Genomic DNA, 19,557 nt, shown 5'->3' on the forward strand with positions numbered 1-19,557 from the left:
GTCTAAAGATAAAAATCTTCCAGAATGTTAGAATTCAGAAGGCTGTCATAGGTTGCCAGCAAGGAACTCCAGCACTAAAACCCACACTCCAACTTAAGACTTTATTCTATACAAAATAACTATTTCAGCCCTTTATTATATGCCACATATTGTGACCTAATCATTGGAAGTCAGAGCAGCATACTCTGTTGAATCACTCTGCCTGTAAAAATGAATGGAAAATCCTTCATCTTCTTAGGTCGATATCCTCAAAACAAAACTAGCCCTCATCAACTTTATTTAACTCAGTGTTTCTTTATCCTTATACTAAAGGTTGCAACTTCAATTTTCAAGCAGATGAATTTTGTTCTTATTTTGATCTCTGAAGCCTGCAAACAGCACTGAAAACACTGACAAAACCCACTATGCTGAAGACTCAGTAATTTGAATTAAGACCAGCTATTCTAAGCAGAGTACTGCAGGGATACTGGTTTCTGTGTGTACACTACACACAGAAGTCCTTATTTGGTCTAGATGAGGATAGATGACTATAGGTAATGACAAATTCACTGATCTCTCCCTTTTTCAAACATTATCACAAGGACCGTGGCACTTACCAGCCTCTGAACTATGACATGCCACTGATAGGGAGACAACAAAAAATAACCCGAAACAAGAACCCACCTGTTGTCTAGCACATAGGAACAGGAAGTTACCTTGTGCAGTGCCACCTTCAGTTATTTTACCATTTTCCCCTCCTCACAATTTCACTTAAGAAAATCCCAAATCTAGTTTCTAGTGCCTCTCTGCAATGGTGCCAGATGCACTTACACAGCTATGTTTCCAACACAGAAGCAGCAGCATTAAGTTATAACTGAACCAGTTTCATTCCAAATATCTATATTGGCCATTCTGAGTGTAATCTATATATTGCACAAAGACGTTCTCAGACACTATCCCTTCCAGGAAGTTACAGCAATAGTTTAAGAGCACTGGGATCTTTCCAGTTTCTAGTTCCCTCTTACTTGGTTTAGTACTCTTGGTTGTAATTGCATATTCTTTTGTTTCCTTCATTGCAATTTTCTTTCCTTCTATTTCTTCATAGATTGTGGATAAATACTCTACTGGCAGGTCTTTACTGTCATTGATTCCTCGATTCATTTTAATGTATTGCTCCTTTGTCATTTTATTTTTTACCTGTAAAAAAGAATGAAGTTGGACATCAGATTTTGAATGTAAGTTCCAAAGAAATTTGAACTTTTACAAGTTTGTTTTTTTTTAATTTCTACCTGTGGACTGTGTAAGTCCGTAGTCAGCATGATAATAGAGTATGCCAAAACATAGGCAGTGTCAGCACTGGCAAATAGTGTTTGCCTAAGGGAGAAAAAAAACACAACACAAAACAGGTTTTTAGAGCCCTAAATCATCAATCCCTTAGCTCTATTTCTACATGCAAGAAAAATACCCAGAAAGGCTATGCTTTCAACCAAAAAGCTAACAGAGCCTAAAATTAGTCTTTAGAAATGCATAAAGCCCCAAGTGTTTTAAAAATGCAAACAAAAAGGGAAAAATATAAAAGCACCTTCTTCCCAATGTTGAAAACTAGCAATGACTGGAATTTTCAAGTACATTCCCAGAAGATTATGTTATCCTTTTTTGGGTAATCCTACAAAAGCTAAACAACAGCATATTTTTCACTCCCGGGGTTTCATAAAGAACTACACAAACCCAACCTAGTGATGCACCAACTAGACCAAGGAATGGGAACCAGTTAAGCCTGAACACCTAGTTAAACTTTAATGCTAGTTTATTGCATGAGAAACAATATCAACACTGCCTACTTGATGTAAACTAACATACATACATTTTGCTCAACATCTAGTGGGCAAGCAAAAACACATGTAACATCTTATTAGCTATTAATTTTGGCAAGTGCTACTGCAGATTACTGTTGTTTACAGTTGACTGATCTACATTTGTTTAAAAACAGAACAGCTAATCGAGACGATTTAAGATACCTGGGGCTTCTCTCTTCCAATAATTCCTTCTAGCAAGTATTTGGGATTTAATGAAATGTCAGCATCAGTATACTTTCTATCCAAAGTTTCCATCCTGCCTAGCTGCTGAAGAGGATCAGCACCAATATTAGCAACAAGATCTGCTCCTCATACAAGCCTGGAGAAGTTCCTGACCTGGTACGACTGTGAGTTGCACCTTGCCCCTAAGGGCCACAAACACCATGGCCATTCCTCAGGCACTTATCCAATACATAGGTTTTGAATTACCGTTGGTTGCATTCGATATATCTAGCAGCAAACTTCTCCATTAATCTATCGATCTTCTGGGCTTCACCCGGCAGACGAAAGCCTTCCAGAAATATACGTAGAGCAGAGACAAAGTCTTTTCCACAGAAATCAAGCTGGTCTACATAGGCATACATCACTTCCTTGTTAAACTTGTTGCTTTCCCCAAGAAATTCCCCTACTTGAGTCTAAAAACACAAGAGACAGTTATTACTGTGCAATCCAACTGCCAGCTTTGCAAGAAAGTTTATAGTACAAGAATTGCACAGCTGCCAGTTTTGTAAGACCAATACACTTCACTGAGCCAGCAGAACAACCGTTAGAGGGATGACAAGAAACCAGTGTCATTAGAAAATGCCTTTAGTCTGCATATTCTTGCTTCCCTCACTCCCCAAGGCGAGATCTGCATCACTGTACAGCCAAGGAAAGCTGAACTGTGCCCAGTTTCACATGCAGTAGAGAACGCTTTGCCACTGCAGAATATCATATTCCTTTGCTGGCAAGATACTGTTAATGCAGATAAAACACATATTCCCATTTATGGGGAATCCCTTCAGCACTATATTTAAACACTGCTACTTTACTAAAAAGCCTGGGACAGAAAGCAAATAAAAAGTAGCCTTGATACTAAGTATATTCTTTAGAACCCTTACACTTTCAGTTATCTACTAATGAAATATGAACTAAAGAGAGAGTGCATACAGTCATCAGAAGACAGGGGAGAAGATGATAGAGGCAAGAGTGTTAGTTATCTTATGTTGCATGTAGTCTTACAGAACAGAGGCGTTCTTCTTGGTGCAAAAATTGTGCAATGTCCTCTGCTGTAGTGCCAAGCATTCCCTGCTCCTGCAGATACTGTATTCCTCTCTTTGGTTTTTTATTAAACCTATTCAGACAAAAACACAGGCAAATTGAGACATACAAGTGGAAAATATCACAGCTTATAAAGTTTTAGTTTTACAGAGCCCTTCTAAACCAAAGATTCTGTGCTTTAGCTCTATGTCTTTTTTTCTAGTTAGGAAAAAAGTCAAAGAACGTGCTGCAACAAACATTAACTATATCACAGCATAGGCTACATCTCATAAGGTACATTCAGTTGCTGATAACCTTAAAAGTTATTTCTGGGAAATTCACTTAAAAACTGACCATTGTGAAATATTAAAAATTAGAGTTTCCATGAAATGTTAAAAATATTGCTGTTAAAGACCTTTTTATAGCATTTACAGACAAAGATCTTCAAATTAATGGAAAAGAAAAAGCATAGCTGGACAATTATTTAATTCTCCAAACTGTGTTTCAATAAAAGAGAACAAATGCTGAGAGAGCTGTAAGACAGCACTAAGCCTGCCTGTTCAAATCAATTTCTCTCTCGGTATACACACGCTTTCTTGTGCAGCTGAACCAGTACAAAGTAGGGCTGTGAAACAACCCACCGCTCCACTCTACCTAAGATTTCACTGAATTGCTTTTGACTATAATAGCCTCCAGCGTCAGCTTTTGACAACAGCAGGCAAGAGCCTTCAGCATTAAGATCAATTTGTAACTGCCCCTGCAGGTTTCAGTGTGTAAGACCACGAGAAACAATATGGTTGTACACATCATTTGTTTTACTAGCAAACTTTTATTTTCCTGTCATAGCAGACTTACAGTTCTATCCCATGTTCAATTATTTCCTTTTGTTGCTTGATGACTTCAAATTGCTCGGGATCATCTGGGACAGTAGTCTGGGTACCAACACTTCCAACTCCTGATGACACAGTGGAGTCCAAAGAACTGACACTACTCCGTCTCCCGCCACTCTCAAGGCATTTACCTTCAGCCATTTCCTGTTCTGATGGTTTATACGAACCTATTGATAGACAGGGTGAGACCTAAGTTATCCTGTTCAGTCAAAAGCTTTTAGTTATAAAACTTTCTGTAGAAATTTATGAGTCAATATTCTTATTTTACCGCATATACATTTTAGCAGTCTACACTAGATGAAGTTGCTATATTGATGCAATTCCAGAATAATCCAACAAAAGGCAGAAAAGCAGCAGCAACTATGGAGAAATTGCACTTCAACTTAGCAACTGCAGTATTTGTCACATCTTGTACTACATAAGCCAGCTTTTCTAGTGTAGACAATGGCCTGGCTAAAGCTCTTCAACAGAACCTGGTTATTTGAACCAGACACTTGGGAGAGTCTGCTACTGCAACAGCATTAACAACTGTTTCCAAAACTTAATTTGTATAAACAAATTACTATGTAAAGACCTACCATCCACACTTCTGAATAGCTCCTAAACAGCGAATAAACACAAGGATGAGTTTACTAAACAAATTAGTCTCTCCGTATGGAAACAATCTTACCCAAGCTAGCCTGATGATTGGGGTTCACATAAAGGTCTTTGCTCCATTCTACCATACATTTTAAAATTGAAACCAAACATTCGAGTCCTTTTTTCCTCAGGCTTAGTTCCTAAAAAATAAAACCCAAACCAATACATGTATGTATATCCACAAGTTTTTAGAAGGCATTACATCACACCATTCAAATATTAGGAAGTTCATCAGTTAGGGGGAAATCTGTTGGTTACAGAAAGTTTCTGCCCCTTGACTATTTAGGTTGGATTCATACAGGCTAAAAGCAACCATAACCAGACTGACACCAGAACACATTTCAGCTGCTTTAAGCAGATGGTCTATTGACAACTGAAGAGTACAACCAAGTGGCAATATACACTAAATCCTAAATGCAGCCCCTTTGTTGCATTATGACCATCCAGAAAGCCTTTATAGCATCAGATCTCTCCACATGCAAGACAAGTGTCTGACTACCTTAGCTCTACAGTAAAACAGTTCTATTCAAAATCTGAAACAACGGTCTCCTGGTTTTAATTCCATTTTCTGGTCAAAAGACCACAGTGGGGGAAAAAATAAATTAAAAAAAAATAAATCAGCAAGCATTGATACAATTCTAATCAAAGGTGTGAGGTACACTCAGTTCCGAGACCAACACTGCCACCAAGTTCACTTCAGCCCTGAAAGCCATTAGGCTGGGCTAGAAAAACAGTGCAATAGGACAAGGCCAACGTCAGCAGCATCTGCACTTGCAGAAAGCAGTCTGTATTCCACCATCTCTCTAAGGACTGGGAAAGTATAATTTTAAAAATAAAATACTTGTGGTGGAGATATGGCACACAAAGTTAGTGCAACGCAAACACAAGATGAAGGTACTGCTGGTTCATAAGCCCCAGGAAAAAACTTAATTTGAGTGAGGCAGAGGAAGGCATTAGCCCTCCCACAGCAGCCCAACAAGAGAACCCAGAACAAGCCTAGCGTAACAATGGAAATAGGCAGCAAAATTACCAAGTAAATTAATTGTAGTGCTTCAGCACCCAATTGCAAATTAGCCAACTAATAAAACGTAAGCAACATTAGTAGGTCACAGACAACACGAACCACTGGAACTATCAATAACGATGCAGAGACAGCACCGTCTAGGAGAAAATAGTATCTTATCTTCAAAGCTGTTTTTCCTACCTGTAAAGGTGTCATTCCCAGCTCATGCCCACTTCGTCCTTGTGCAATTTTGGACAAATCATTCACAAGGCGTTCAAATATATTAGCAGCATTTAAATCACAGTCATAGTTAACATAAATATCCACTACACACTGGGCATCTTGAAAATAAAAGAAAGTGCGAGTATTAGGATTCAGTGTAATAGCAGTTGGAGCAGGCAATGGGGATGAATCCAGGCATTTCCCCCAAATGCTATGGGAGCAAATCTAGTTTTTCACACTTAAACATTGTATCTGGCATTTGTCCCCAAAATAATTTTCATTTGCTGCCAGAGGAAGTGTCCGCTTTTCAAAACAATGGAAATACCTGCACAAATTCTAGTTAAAGTCTGAATCACCATCCATTTGTGTTCAAAGGAGCTTGAAGAAGTCTCTAGAATATTCAGGAAGATCTCTTTGAAAAACACCTGCAAAATAAATGAGGTAAAGGACTTGATGATCTGAAACTTCTTACAACCATGTCAAATGTACAAATTCATTTCTATTCAGTAATTTTGCTTGAAGAGTATCATCTCATGCATATTAGAATTTGAATACAGTAGTAACACACTAATCGAGTAAGAAAATAAACTAAGACATTAAGGTCCAGCTGTCCTTTTATCATTGCAGTATTTTCATTTGAGAACTAGAGCATCATCCAAATGATAGATAAAAAGACTCTCACCTCAATTTGCATTTTTAAATGGGTCTTAAAATTTGAAAGCAGTGTGAGAAAGATGGCAAGAGAGAGCTCAAATACATCAGGAACAGAAGAGACTCCATTTTTAGATAATGCTACACAAAGATATTGCTTGATTGCATTGATGAACATTTCGTGTGTCCTGAAAACTGGACCAGCATTCTGCAGTACTGAGAGAAGAAGCTGGAGAGACACTATCTTAGAACGCAATTCATGGGATCTAGAAAAAAAAACAATAAAATATATTTAATGTTGATCATATTTCTGAATACATACTTGTATTTAACACGAGCACTGGAGCATTTCTCCCATGAAGAAGAAATGACTACTGTTTTAATTCATTTCAACACAGGGGGCAGGAAGAGTAGAAATCAGCCTGTAAGTGATTTTGGACAACATCTACCATCTTAATTTGGAAATTTTCTGGGAGTATTAACATCTTAGACTAGGATAATAGATGCGACTCAGTGCTACTAAGAAGCATTCCGCCACTCCCCCATCAATAGCTTCACAAATACTATAGTCAAGGCCACTTCAACTAATAACATTAATGAGCCCCTTACATAAAAAACCCTCAAGTATTAAATTTTTTAATAATTCAAAGAAAGTTTCAATCCTAGATTCATCAAGCTAACTGAAACAAGAGCCTGACAGGTGAATTTTGAACACCTGCTTTACTATACAGCACCTACTTAACCGTCCCTAAAAGCTACCTGAAGAGCACAGAGTAATAAATACAATCTCATTACTTGGGATCTGGTGGTCCATCACCAAGCGGCTTCATGGACAGCTTGCACAACGACCTGAACACAAGGAAGGCATCCTTTTGTAGAACGTGGGAAAATTTGGCAGCAGCTTGTTGTCCAGATACATCTGTTTCCTTGAAAGCAAGAAACATAACATTAGATCCTCAGTGAGACAAAGAAACAATTAGGAAGATTCCACAGCTTTTCTGAGAATTAGCTTCAGATTATAAAAAAGGTACATTTGTCAAAATTTAACCTAAACAGGACTACAAGCGATCTGGGTCTTTTCACACATGTTGACTGATTCTTCCCCTCTGCCCCCACCCTGTATTAAAATACAACAATCAATTTTAGAACCGTTGTTTTCAATATCTACTTAAATTGCAGTTGCTGCTTTGTTTCCAAACCTGAGCAGGACACATGTTAAAGCTTCTGTCCCTTCCCTCCCCAAAATCCCACTGTATTAGCTAGTATGATAAAAACGTTTCTCCTTTCCTAAATATACGTTACCATCCAGTGAAGTTTTTACCAGATTATCAGTGGAGGAAACAGACTGCCCGTCATCTGGAATCCCATTTGTTTGTACGTTTTCACTACTAGAGCCAGGAAGAGCAGTATCTGCAGTCTCTAACGCAGGTAGAGCCTTAACTGTTTCTGTTACCTGCTTTTCTTCAGCCACTAAAGGGAAAAAAGGAAAACTAATTAAAATCACCTGTTGAGCTTTTTCATCCCATGACTTTGCGAAGCTCTACAACTACATAGGACAGAAGCAGCACTGGTAAAGTAGAAAGTTTCTCAGCTACCAGCAAAAGAAAAATATTGTGAGACAATAAAAACCTGTTCTTACTGCCTTAGTAGGTGTTCTTGACCAATATGTAGTAATAAAAGAAAGCTTCCATGCTTTTGTAATCACAGGAATAAAATTTTGACAGTACACATGCATCTACTTTACTTCAGAAGATTTTTCTACCTTTCACAGCTGACTTGACCACATCTTCCAAGATGCCTTTAACCATTTCCTTTCCTCCATCAGTTGTTTCCTCTAAAGAAACACACAAAGAGATAATTTTGAATTAGTACTTTTGTTTAGGAAGAAGATTAAAAGGAGAAACATGACAGAGGCAGAAGGATTAAAAATGGATTTTTTTTTTTTCTATAGTTTCCCTCCAAATCCATTTCCAAGAAGTCGTACAAAAATATCCATTGATGTTATTTCCATTGTTTAAATCAAAGTACTGATATTTTCAATGCAGTGATTTTGTCACTCATTTATCAACTGTTACAAACTTTTGGTTTTGGAATATCCTAGGTTCCTAACTTGGATACAGTGTATGCTTAGAATAAGGTCTTTAAAATACACATTATTTTTACCACAGGACTTCAATTACCTCAAAGTGATTCTGTCACTTCCCACATACTGTGATTATTCTCTTCCTTTCCTTTCCCTTTATCAATCAATTCAAATACCATTATAATTCTATATACATAAACTATATATAGTAGTACTAGAATTCTAGGGAAAACAGGAGACTTTTTTAAATGGTTATAATGTTGCAGAGAAACTAAGGATGGCCTGCATACCCTGAATAACTACTGAGAAAACGCGAGTAGGATTTGAGCCAATAACCCCAGTCACTTCTCCTCAGAATAGCTTAAAAGAGCATTTTCCAATAGAAACATTGTAACTGAAAGCAACAGACACAACCTATTCTTGTTTACCTGATGCTGAAAGGGTCAAATCCTGCTCCAACTTCACATCTCCATTTTCTGCCCTCTCAGGCTCACCGTTGGTTAATTCCACACTCAGAGGAGCAGTGGGTTTGCCCTCCTGACAGCTGTGCTTTAACTGACCCAGCTTCGGAGACCTGGACGCCACTTGAACTGCAGGAGACTGGGATTTCTGCTGATTTGTTTTTTCGGATTCTCTGGATTCTTGGATCTTGAAAAACCAATACGAAAAAGTTAATTTAAGGCACAAAACATAAGGGAAAATAGACGTTTATGGTGACTGATGTTCCTTTGTGAATTCACAAGTTAACAAGAAACAGTGAAAATATAATCAGTTGGCCAGTCAAATTAAAAAGGTGCTCTTCAAGCTTATTTTAAAAGCACCCCATCACTTGTTTATACAAAGCCATTTGGCAGTATGAAACCTTGTTATCAGCAATAAGATTCATATTTTATTTTCAGTCAGTCAGTACACTTCAGTATGCTTCATTGCAGGATTTAACTTTTTTTTAAATTACAAATCAATAGACATCCAACTACAATGACAGATCCGTTAAAAAAATAATAAAAAAGTTTTCTGTTCATTTGTCAAGCCTAAACATTTGAGAGGAGCAAAAGTAAGTGTTACATACAGCTTGATTTTCCATCCGTGTAAAAATGACATTTAACATCTGCGTAAGGGTAGCTTTGGCAGTTGTCTGATTAATAAGATTTTTACTGGCCAGATAGATGTTGTAACAGGTTCTAACAGTCTGAAGAATTGTTCCTTCATGAATTTCTATATACGGAGATGTTACTGCAGTGAGGAGAGCCTGAAAAAGTCCATAACAGTGAAAATTAGATCTAAGCAAGTAGGCAGCAATACACTTCATATGGGTCTTCTATAATAATAATGGATTTGTTATGAAATTTTCTTTATAAGGAACTTCTAGTTCTCTGAAACAATGTTCCAAATCAAAGGAAGTTTAACGGAAGTTCCACATATCTCTGTTCTCTCCTGAGCTGTTCAAATGTTTTATCACAACTAGTTTTCCACTAAGGGAGACATTCTACCTCCAAACAAAACAGTTATCATTATACTCTATGGCTTAATTTCTGTGAAAGGGCCAGCTGGTGTACACTTACATCAAATTAGATTACTAGAAGGTTCACAACTTCTAACCTCAGCTATATTATATTAGTACATCGCAGAACCAGAACACACACCACTGGTACTGCTATGCCTTGTTGAGAACATATACTGCAGATCTCTGGAAGAATGGACACGAGAACAGACAGGCTAGAGCAACAGGCCATGATAGTGCACCACAGCTACAGTGCCTTCAGCTGAAGGCTGACAGCAATTCATTGGCCTAATGGAAGTGGGCATTGCTAGCCCAGGAGATGAACATCAACCTGTCTGCAAGATAAGGTAGCCAAGGCCATGACTCAACCCACAGAGAAGGACAAACATTTATGAAATATTCCCTTATGTTCTGCTTCAATGAGAGGAAATACATTTCACATACCAACTCTGACCTGGTGACAGCCTCCCTGAATTCCATGACACATCTAACAGTGTAAGAAATGGAGAAACTGGGCTTTAAGAAGTTCTTCGCATTGTATTTTTTTCAGTTACAAAATCAAAGACAGAGAAAGCAAATTAATATTGCATCGAAATGAACCAAATAAAATACCTTAATTATCTGCAGTTGTACTCCCTCATCTGTTTGAGGACCCTGAAAGCAATTGCAAATGGTTTCAACTATTCGGTCAATCAGTCGTTTTCCAGGAGCTCCACTGTCTGGAGCATTGCCAGTGATATGTCCATATGCAATGAGTTTCTAGGTAGAAAGCATGCAGGTTAGACAACCATATACTGTTAAGTAAAATACAGTTAAGTACATCATAAAAAGGGGGTTTTAGACAGCATACCTCACTTAACCAGTTTTAACATAAAAATTTAACACCATCAATAGCGTGGCTACCAAATACTTAGACTGCTCACACATTTAAACAAAACAGATTAGTAAGTGATACATAAGCTTCTTCCACCCAGACTGTTTTATCCTACCACAACCAAAGTTTTTTTAACATCAGCGTTTGCACCTATTCACAACAGAAAGGTTCTGCCCTCAAGTTGCATTTGTTTTTTCTGTAAGAATCTAAGGAGGAAGAAAATAAAAAAATTCCAGAGTCCGAGCTCCCATGACATCAGCACTACAAGAAAAACCATGGTAAATATTCCTTTTAGAGCACCACAGATGAAACAACTTTACTGAATAACGTAAGAGTTCATGAGCTTCAATAAAGCTTTGCTTCACTGTAAAACACCACACACATTTCTGACTTCGACAAGATGCACTTTCAGCCAAGTCTGATAATAGCCTATTTTGCATGGTTCCTGCATCTAGGTAGCCACAGGGGGTATCTGCACAGCTGTACGCACTCAGGACAGTATTACTTCTTCACTCCAGGAGCACACAAGATTTTTGTAGCTGCATGTTTCTCCATTTCACTCTGTCCAAGTCAAAAAACAGTTACCTGTAAACAATCCAGTGAAGTACTGACAATGCGTGGAGACTTTGACTGGCAGGCCAGCTCAAACGGAAGGAAATATTTATCTGCTTCAATGAAGTTTGCTTTTGGGGGAGCAGCAGTGCCTTCTCTAGGTCAGATAAGAAGAGTTATTAATTTTTCTAAACATGTATATCATAGCAAACTACACTTCCTCCTTTTCTAAATTTAAAGCTGAACAGTGTACAACAGCATACAAATGTAATGCAAGTTGCTCTCCCGCATACTTTCTTAAAGACAGTTCAATTTTCTTTAAAAATCAGTATTGTATCTGATCTTTTTCATGTATTCTTCAACTTAACTCTTCCCTCATTACACTTCAACACTGTCCCGCTACCTGAAATACTGGGGAACTCCTACTCAAGTGACAAATCTATCAAAGTTACTATGAATTAACTAAACAATGCTCATATAACGAATAGTAACCAAAGAGAAACACATTAGCGGTTCACTTTAACTCATAGCACAATGCTGGAAAAGTATTTTAAAATTTGGATTTAAGTAATTTTTAAATTGGTATTCTTGATCTAGGTAGTTAAGAGCGTACACCACGAAACAGAGGTTATCTACTGCTCTTTATGATTTCCTATCAGGCTATATTAAGCCCAGTAAAAAGCAAGGAAAAACTAGCACCTTTTAGAAGTTTTGCAATTTTTACATGAAATTCAGAGGCAGTTATGGCTTGAGTAGCCATGCCCACAAACATTGTGTAATTGGAACATGTGGGCCATATCATGTTTTTGGCAGAAAGATGCATAACTGGGCATTCACATATATATACACTCATATTTTTACTATCAAGTCATTCCACTTGCTGTTTTTTTTGGCATAGATTACAGCAATTAATAATTTACCTTTGCTTTTCCAGCTCCGTTTTTATTTCATCTGGAAGAAAAAAAAAATTCAAAGTATTTAACACTCAACATAAGTTATCATTATCAATAACACAAATAAGGAGAATGTAATAAAGCAAAGCTGTTTCAAACCAGAAGTCTTACACTTTAGTATTTGCTATTCCTTTCCTGTAACATCTTCAGCTTCAGAGATCGTAGACAGTTACATCATTTATTGGAGCGTGTATCTCTCAACTTCTACACGAAAAAGCTAGTTTTTCCAAACATTCTTAACAAAAGATATCTTTAGGAAACACAGGTATAGTATGCAATTTTTATTGAAGAGTAAGCCTACATCAGAGAGGTCAGGTCTGCTGAAGTCTTTAAGCCACTGCATAAACCATTAGTTCAATGCATCAGACCTTCCTGTTAACTACAATGCTAGTTAGCCTGCTTTTGTTAAACCTCACAATATGACATCACCTGAACAAACTCCCAAGAGATAAGAAATCTTAAATGCGTGCTGTCATTTTGCCAGCAGAGCTGTTGCGTGGTTTTGCTTTTTTTTAAATAAAAATCAGACTTTTAGGAAGCTTTTCATAAAATTAAATACCAAAAAAAAGAGCATGTTTCTTTCTCATTTCTATTGCATAGAGCAGCAAATCCCGAAGACCCTAATATGGCTTTTTGATATTCTAACATATCACATGACACACAATACAGATCAGAACTGCACTATACCAGGCACAGCATAAGCGCATAACTGTGAACACTGACAAAAAAATATCAAAACCAGCACACAGAGTAAGGCTGCACATCTACAATCACTTGTAACACCACGTGGAGTCCCATCCATTCCACCCTGTCTCATATACTCCTGCAAATTATCATGCCTACAAAACTTGTTTCAATTGAGACATTACCAGAAACGGATCATTCACTCAATACTTGTTCTCCACAACTCTGGGGAGGCACCGTTGTTTGGGATAAGATGTTCAGATGATTTCAGTAGTCTGTGAACCTCAATAGTGTCTTCTGTCTCAGAAACATCAATACACAAAACATACTTACGAACAAGGACTGCAACAAACACATATTACAGGTTTTTGCACAATCCTATTGTTCAATGAATATTACAAGAATTAATCCTTGCAGAGTATGCCTATTTTGTAACATTACTACCCCTATTTTAAAGGGGAAAAGTAAGCAAACTGCAGAGGATACCTGTATAAGGACAAGCAGTGAGTGGTAAACTACATCGAGGATTGAGACTAGCTATTCTCTCTGCCATACTCTCATTAATGAAAGTCAGCAGTATGACAGCCACTAGCAATAAATGATGTAACAAGACCTGAACGAGCATTATCCACCCTACAGTCAACAAAAGAACAGACAACAGAAAAACTGAAGAGTCACAGGCTCACCATGTGTCATGGCTCTGTTCAGAAGCCCATCATTTTCTAATCACGACCATCATGCAAACAACCATGCCTGGTAGTTTGAAAGGATTGCACAAGCCAGCGGCAAGGCAAGGAGCCGAGCCAAGCGCAGAGCCCCAGCGCCTGGGATTTCAGAATCAGAAGTAACTTTGCAGCTCTGTGACGGTGCAAACCCAGCGTCATCATCCCCTAATACTTCAGGCTTCAACTGGTGAGGACAGTCAACAGAATGGAGACTGCTGATAACAAATAACCAATTTTGTTAAATTTAATACTGCGCAAGAAAAATGGTGTCATTGTTAGGATGTGTTATTCTCAGCTACAGCAGTGCTCACTTCCACATTTAGGGTGTAACCAAGTAATGCTATTTTTTTCCAAATCTCTATATCCTACTGAAGTAATTTCTCTTTCTTTCAGATCACTTTCCCCCCATATCGTTTGTTAGCAAAGCAGTGTAGCAAATAAAGTTTGGAATTGAAACTTCATGAAGATTTTAGGAGACATGGTCACGTCCATCTTTACTAATAGTTGTATTAGATCTTGCATTGGGAAAAATACCTAAGACTAGATATTAGAGCAATGACAATTTCACTCTGAGAAATACTCCATAAATTTTTTAAAAAAATAAATCTAACCAAGGCCTGACCAAGTTCCCCACAATTTCATTATATAAAGGCTTTTCTAAAGCCATATAAAAACATCTGCACCACAACAGTTTTTCAATAGATAATGCTGGCAGAAAAGAATAAATGAAAGGACAAAAGCAAGTTACAGGCATTCCTCTGCTACCGATTGCATCAAAACAGTTTGGAAATCTCCACATTTGAAGCACTCATTTGGTGGTCTGACCAACAAAAGTAAGTGAAACAAAAATTGTTGCCTAATTGAAGTCTGTTGCCATGAAGAGCTTGCCAAGCCCCAGCCAGGCACAGCCAGCTTCCAGAATCCTACTGCCACTATCACTCTCCTCTTCCAGTCACAGGATTAAGGAGCACAGCTCCATCCCCTTCCACAGCTCTAATATTTGGCCAAGGTCTGGTCATCGCAGCACAACATGGACCCCTCACTGGGTGCTTTCAGCAGTAGAGATACCTGCAGCTTTCAAGGCCAGAACGTACCACTGTACATCACATCTACTTCAGCCAGAAACATCTCCACCTCTGGGCACTGCATGTGCTGCCCACTCAGCACAAACCTCTCAGCATTCCTACCAGGCAACACAACTGGAATAACAAGCAAGGCCTTGCAGCAATTTCTTCCAGAGATTCTGGCCAAATTAAAAGCAGGATGAAGCTCATGCTGGGAGTATCTACTGTTCTGCATTAGACGGATGGTTTAAGTTTGTTTGTATTGAAAACTATATATTAAAATGGAGGAAATAATTGCCTGCCTGCAATTAGATGCATCCCATGTTAATGTACAGTGAAGTTTGTCCTAGTGGAAGCGAACCAGTTCCTGTGTAGAAAATGGCATCGCCTGTGTAAGCACAAGGACACAAGCAACATCTTCCCATAGGTTGCCAGAGCACCAGAAGCAGTGCCAATACAAACACATGGAGCGGCAGCAAAAGCTTCCTTCCCTCCCCCCAACCCGGTAAAGTCTACAGCATTACCCAATTCCAGGCTGCCTTAAACTTAACTCAAAAACCCCAACACTCTGCATTTATTGATTCTATCGATCTAGAGAACCCTTTAGAAAAGGCTGCCACAATGAAGCAGGACTACCTCCTCTTCGCCCCAGAGTTCTCAAAACACACTAGGCAAGAGGCTACTAAACTAAAAAATGCAAACTTACTTTAGACAACTGTCATTTTTACTCAGAGACTTCTTGAAGTCTAGATTCCTAAGTGAAGGCATGGTTTCAAAGATTATTTTTTCTAAAAGCTTGTTAACAAGCTAACTAAACAAATTCTGGTGTTTACAAAGCTCGAAGATATGTACCTGGAGGTGCCTAGGCAATGAAAGAAGGTCACATAACCAGGTTGGTTGCACAGTATGTCATTAAAAACAGTCCTAAGAGGGCAAGAGTAATAATTTATATGAGACCCAGGCACACAATTAACATTAGACCAATATGAACTGCTGTGATACATACTGTCTGTGTTCCACTGTAAATTCTTCAGGATAGATATTATTTCAGTAGATTTACTAAGAACCATGTGTACCTAGAGCTCCATGTAAATGCTTATTAAGCAACTATTTTTATACAATACACTGGCTGTCTGTTGAAAACAAGTTCTCTTAAAAACACAGTTTTCTAAAGCAGAGCAGAACAGCTTCTCTGTTAAAAACCTCCATTTTTCCCAATCTCTCCTGGGGCTTACTGGCAGGAAGAGTACAGGATACAACCGTTACACCTACTGATGAAGCAAGAGACTGAATGAAGGAATCTATTCAAACCCTGCTTACTCAACATGAACACCGTATATTTCAAAGGAAGGGGTGGACAGATAAAAAAAAAAAAAAGACCACCCCAAAAAACACCACCAGGAACTGGTTTTATTCCTTTGATAGGTCGTAAACACAAGAAGTATCTGAGCTTATGTTACTTCTCATTTCTACAAAGTCATGAAGGTGTTATGCAGTCCAAAACTGCACTGTATTAGCCCAGTGAAGGGTATATTATTGGGAAAGCAAGAAAAAAAAGGGTAAGAACGGTTTAAAATTAGAATGACTAAAATTATTAGAACAGATTAAAATTAGAATTAAAGAATACCTATATTACCTGCATAAGAATGACAGCAATTTTCAGCAGTAATTTACTTAATTTCTCAGGAGCTGAACACGTTCAAAACAATAAAGAACTCATGTAAAAGAAAACAAAAACATTGATCCCACAGTTAGAAATATATTTCTCTGTCTCACCAAACAAAAAATGTAAAGCAGATGTAATTAACAGAAACACTACTGAGGTAGCACTAAAGAAGAAATTTTAGAAATAGTTGCAAGTTAATTTATATTAGGTAGTATACATCTATATAGATATATATCTCTCTCTATATATAGATAGACCAGCGCGCCTCTATTTAGAAAAAAAGATGCATCATAGACTTCCCCAGTACCAAGAGCAGATTTCATTTACACATGACCCATGCCTGTGTCGGCTGGTTTATAAATGGTACAATATTTCAAGGCTCCATTAAAAAGACCATTGGAGAAATAAAACAGCATAGCAAATGGAATTTAGTGAAAGGTCGAAAGGGATTATTCGAAGTATGACATGGAAAAAGAAAAAAAGATCACAGCTGACACAATTACCAGCTCCATAAAGTTAACTTCACATTTCTTTCAAACGGAATTAATTTTTCTCAGAGTTAACTGGACATTTTTATTATTATTAAAAACACTGAAGCTTCTTTCATCCATAACAGTTTGCATAGATTACAAAGTTTGGCCTGAATTCCTTAGACTGCAAGCAATGTTCTTCCAGATTTCCTAGCGTATTTACTACTGCACAGGGCTTGCTAATTAAGCTAGCACTTTTGAAATAGAAGCCATAGTCTTTATATTAAATAACTTAAGTAAATGTAAATAAAACTGATTTTTCCATTTGTGAAAAAAAAAAAAAAAAAAAAAAAAAGAGCTTAACCTAAACAGAATAAAGTGTGGGGGTGGGGGTGGAAATCACATGTAAACAAAAGAAACCTCATTCATGTTAACTTAAAACTATTTAGCAACATTCACCAAATATAACAGAGATCCTTTAATAGAGTAATCAAGACCCTGCTAGGGCAGGACGGTTGGGCAACAGAAGGTTATCTTCTCCTGATGACCTCTGATTTAATCTCGGAAAGCACATGGACTTTTCTCCCCAAGCAAGATTAGCAAAAAAAGCATCCATCATCACAAGCATTAACTAACCTCAAACATACTGTAACTTAAAATATACAGACATAGAATAGTTATAATCCAACATGCCACTCAAACCAGGCCAGATGCCAATGCTAATAGGTGGCTATTGCACAGTAGCCATCCCTCAAAATCATAATCTATGACGTGTTAGTAAACATAAAGACCTTCACTAGTACTCTTTCAAGAAAGTTCCCTTTCTTACCCTCTAAAAATATTTACATAGCAGAAAAACAGGTTCCCTGTCCTGTAAACGGGTTGGGTGAATATTGGGGGAGTTAGTGAAGAAATCAGGGAAAGGAAGTAAGTAGGGAAAGTCTAATGTCTGGGGGGCACACGTGTTGTATTATTACTCACATTGTCAACTTTATAAACAAAATACCCCTCTGTCTGCTTACCCTTCTCCGGATATATCATCACTACAATTAGCTCCTACAAAATCCTTAAAGGTGTGGAAAGGAAGATAAAAATGACAGCTATTTTTCAAGCTTGCTTTCACAGTGCATTTGACAGAACTTGCATTGCGCCAGTTTCCTTACATACTCAACTTGCCTTTTCTTCTACTCTGGATACAGTAAGTGTATTCCCTAATTAAAGGCAAGCAAACAAAACTGTTAAGAGATATGTCACTTTTGCAGAGTAAGAAAGGCCACAGCAAGCTCCAACTGTAAGAGCTATACTGCTTCACCTAGTTTATGTTTTCATCTTGACGATGCACCATATGTTTTCAGAACTTTAACACAGAGACAATATCATCGATTTGTACTCGCAGGAGATTTCATGACCAGTCCACCAACTTCACAAAAAGTATTTTCAGTTCCACAAGACACCACAGACATTGCATGTGTTTGGCTACACTGTTAACAGTTTTTAGCCAGTCCAGCCACGAGTTGCAGATAAAGTGTCAGAAGATTACTAGCCCTGGAATATTTGAGACTCTGTGAGTTCAGGGCCTTAAACAGCCTGCTTCTTAGTTTAATAGCTTACAATTAATTTTCTCAAAATTGGTTCTAAAGTGACAAACCCAAATCCCTTTTATTTCATACCGAAACCAGAACTTAATAAAAGAGATATTTGGGGTCTCTCCCCCCGTATTTGCGCCTCTCGTATTACAGGGAGAACTTTCCCCCCGCTCCAAAGTCCCGAGCTCGGCGGGGCCCCGCCGGCAGCCCCGCAGCCGTGGGCCCGGGACTCTCCCGCATCCCGCCGGGGATCCGACGTGGCCGAGGGCACCCCCCGCGGCGGGGGGACGGTGACACCGCCTCCTGCCCCCGCCGGACAGGGCCAGCGGGGACTCCTTACCCCCGTCGCCAGCGCTGCCCTCTGCCGCCCCCGGGCCGGGGAGGGGTGGCGGCGGGGGGGAACGGCGGGCCGGGCCGGGCGAACTCACCCAGCGCCACCTGGCAGGCTCTCCGCAGCTGTCCGTGCGGGGGCCGCTTCGCTTCCTTCTCCGCCAGGATCTTCTCTAGGGCCCGCGACACGAACATGCTCTTGGTGCGGGCGTCCTGCTCGCGGGCCGGGGGCTGCATGGTGGGGCGGGGGCGGCCGGTGCCGGCGCTTAGAGCCTGCGGCCGCGCCGCAGCCCCATCACCCGGAAGAGACGCGCCTCCCTCAGCGGCCGCCACCGCGCCACCGCCACGGGGCCGCCATATTGGCACCGTCACGTGACTCGGGCTACCCCCCCTTCCCGCGGTGCCGCTCGGGGTGGGCGGGGCTTGGGGAGAGGGCGGGGCTGGGGAGGAGCCACCAGCTCGGCGGTGTCACCCGCCGCCGGGCGGTAGGTGACATTAACGCCGCCACCCCCGGCCCCGGGCTCCGGGCGAAGGTAGTCATGGCGATGGGTACCCTCTCCAGGGCGGGTGTCTGCCGGCGGGGCCTGCCC

The 19,557-nt window shown here is 39.4% G+C and overlaps 1 protein-coding gene across 1 annotated transcript in view; it reads right to left on the bottom strand.

The window, feature by feature from the left end:
• Nucleotides 1–19,340, bottom strand: part of ARFGEF2 (ARF guanine nucleotide exchange factor 2) — a 34,963-nt gene extending 15,623 nt beyond the window's left edge. The window contains exons 1-18 of the mRNA XM_074157050.1: nucleotides 19,066–19,340; nucleotides 12,410–12,440; nucleotides 11,523–11,646; nucleotides 10,676–10,822; nucleotides 9,632–9,811; nucleotides 8,991–9,210; nucleotides 8,242–8,313; nucleotides 7,801–7,949; nucleotides 7,275–7,405; nucleotides 6,511–6,745; nucleotides 6,154–6,253; nucleotides 5,808–5,947; nucleotides 4,635–4,743; nucleotides 3,930–4,131; nucleotides 3,057–3,168; nucleotides 2,265–2,470; nucleotides 1,269–1,353; nucleotides 1,005–1,176 (exon numbers count right to left, since the gene is read on the bottom strand). Of these exons, the coding sequence (XP_074013151.1) occupies nucleotides 1,005–1,176; nucleotides 1,269–1,353; nucleotides 2,265–2,470; nucleotides 3,057–3,168; nucleotides 3,930–4,131; nucleotides 4,635–4,743; nucleotides 5,808–5,947; nucleotides 6,154–6,253; nucleotides 6,511–6,745; nucleotides 7,275–7,405; nucleotides 7,801–7,949; nucleotides 8,242–8,313; nucleotides 8,991–9,210; nucleotides 9,632–9,811; nucleotides 10,676–10,822; nucleotides 11,523–11,646; nucleotides 12,410–12,440; nucleotides 19,066–19,204 (2,554 nt within the window). The 5' untranslated portion in view covers nucleotides 19,205–19,340. The remainder of the gene's footprint in view (nucleotides 1–1,004; nucleotides 1,177–1,268; nucleotides 1,354–2,264; nucleotides 2,471–3,056; nucleotides 3,169–3,929; nucleotides 4,132–4,634; nucleotides 4,744–5,807; nucleotides 5,948–6,153; nucleotides 6,254–6,510; nucleotides 6,746–7,274; nucleotides 7,406–7,800; nucleotides 7,950–8,241; nucleotides 8,314–8,990; nucleotides 9,211–9,631; nucleotides 9,812–10,675; nucleotides 10,823–11,522; nucleotides 11,647–12,409; nucleotides 12,441–19,065) is intronic.
• Between the last annotated feature and the right edge of the window lie 217 nt (nucleotides 19,341–19,557).

This window comes from Numenius arquata, chromosome 12 (genome assembly GCF_964106895.1).
Source record: "Numenius arquata chromosome 12, bNumArq3.hap1.1, whole genome shotgun sequence".
Taxonomy (NCBI): domain Eukaryota; kingdom Metazoa; phylum Chordata; class Aves; order Charadriiformes; family Scolopacidae; genus Numenius; species Numenius arquata.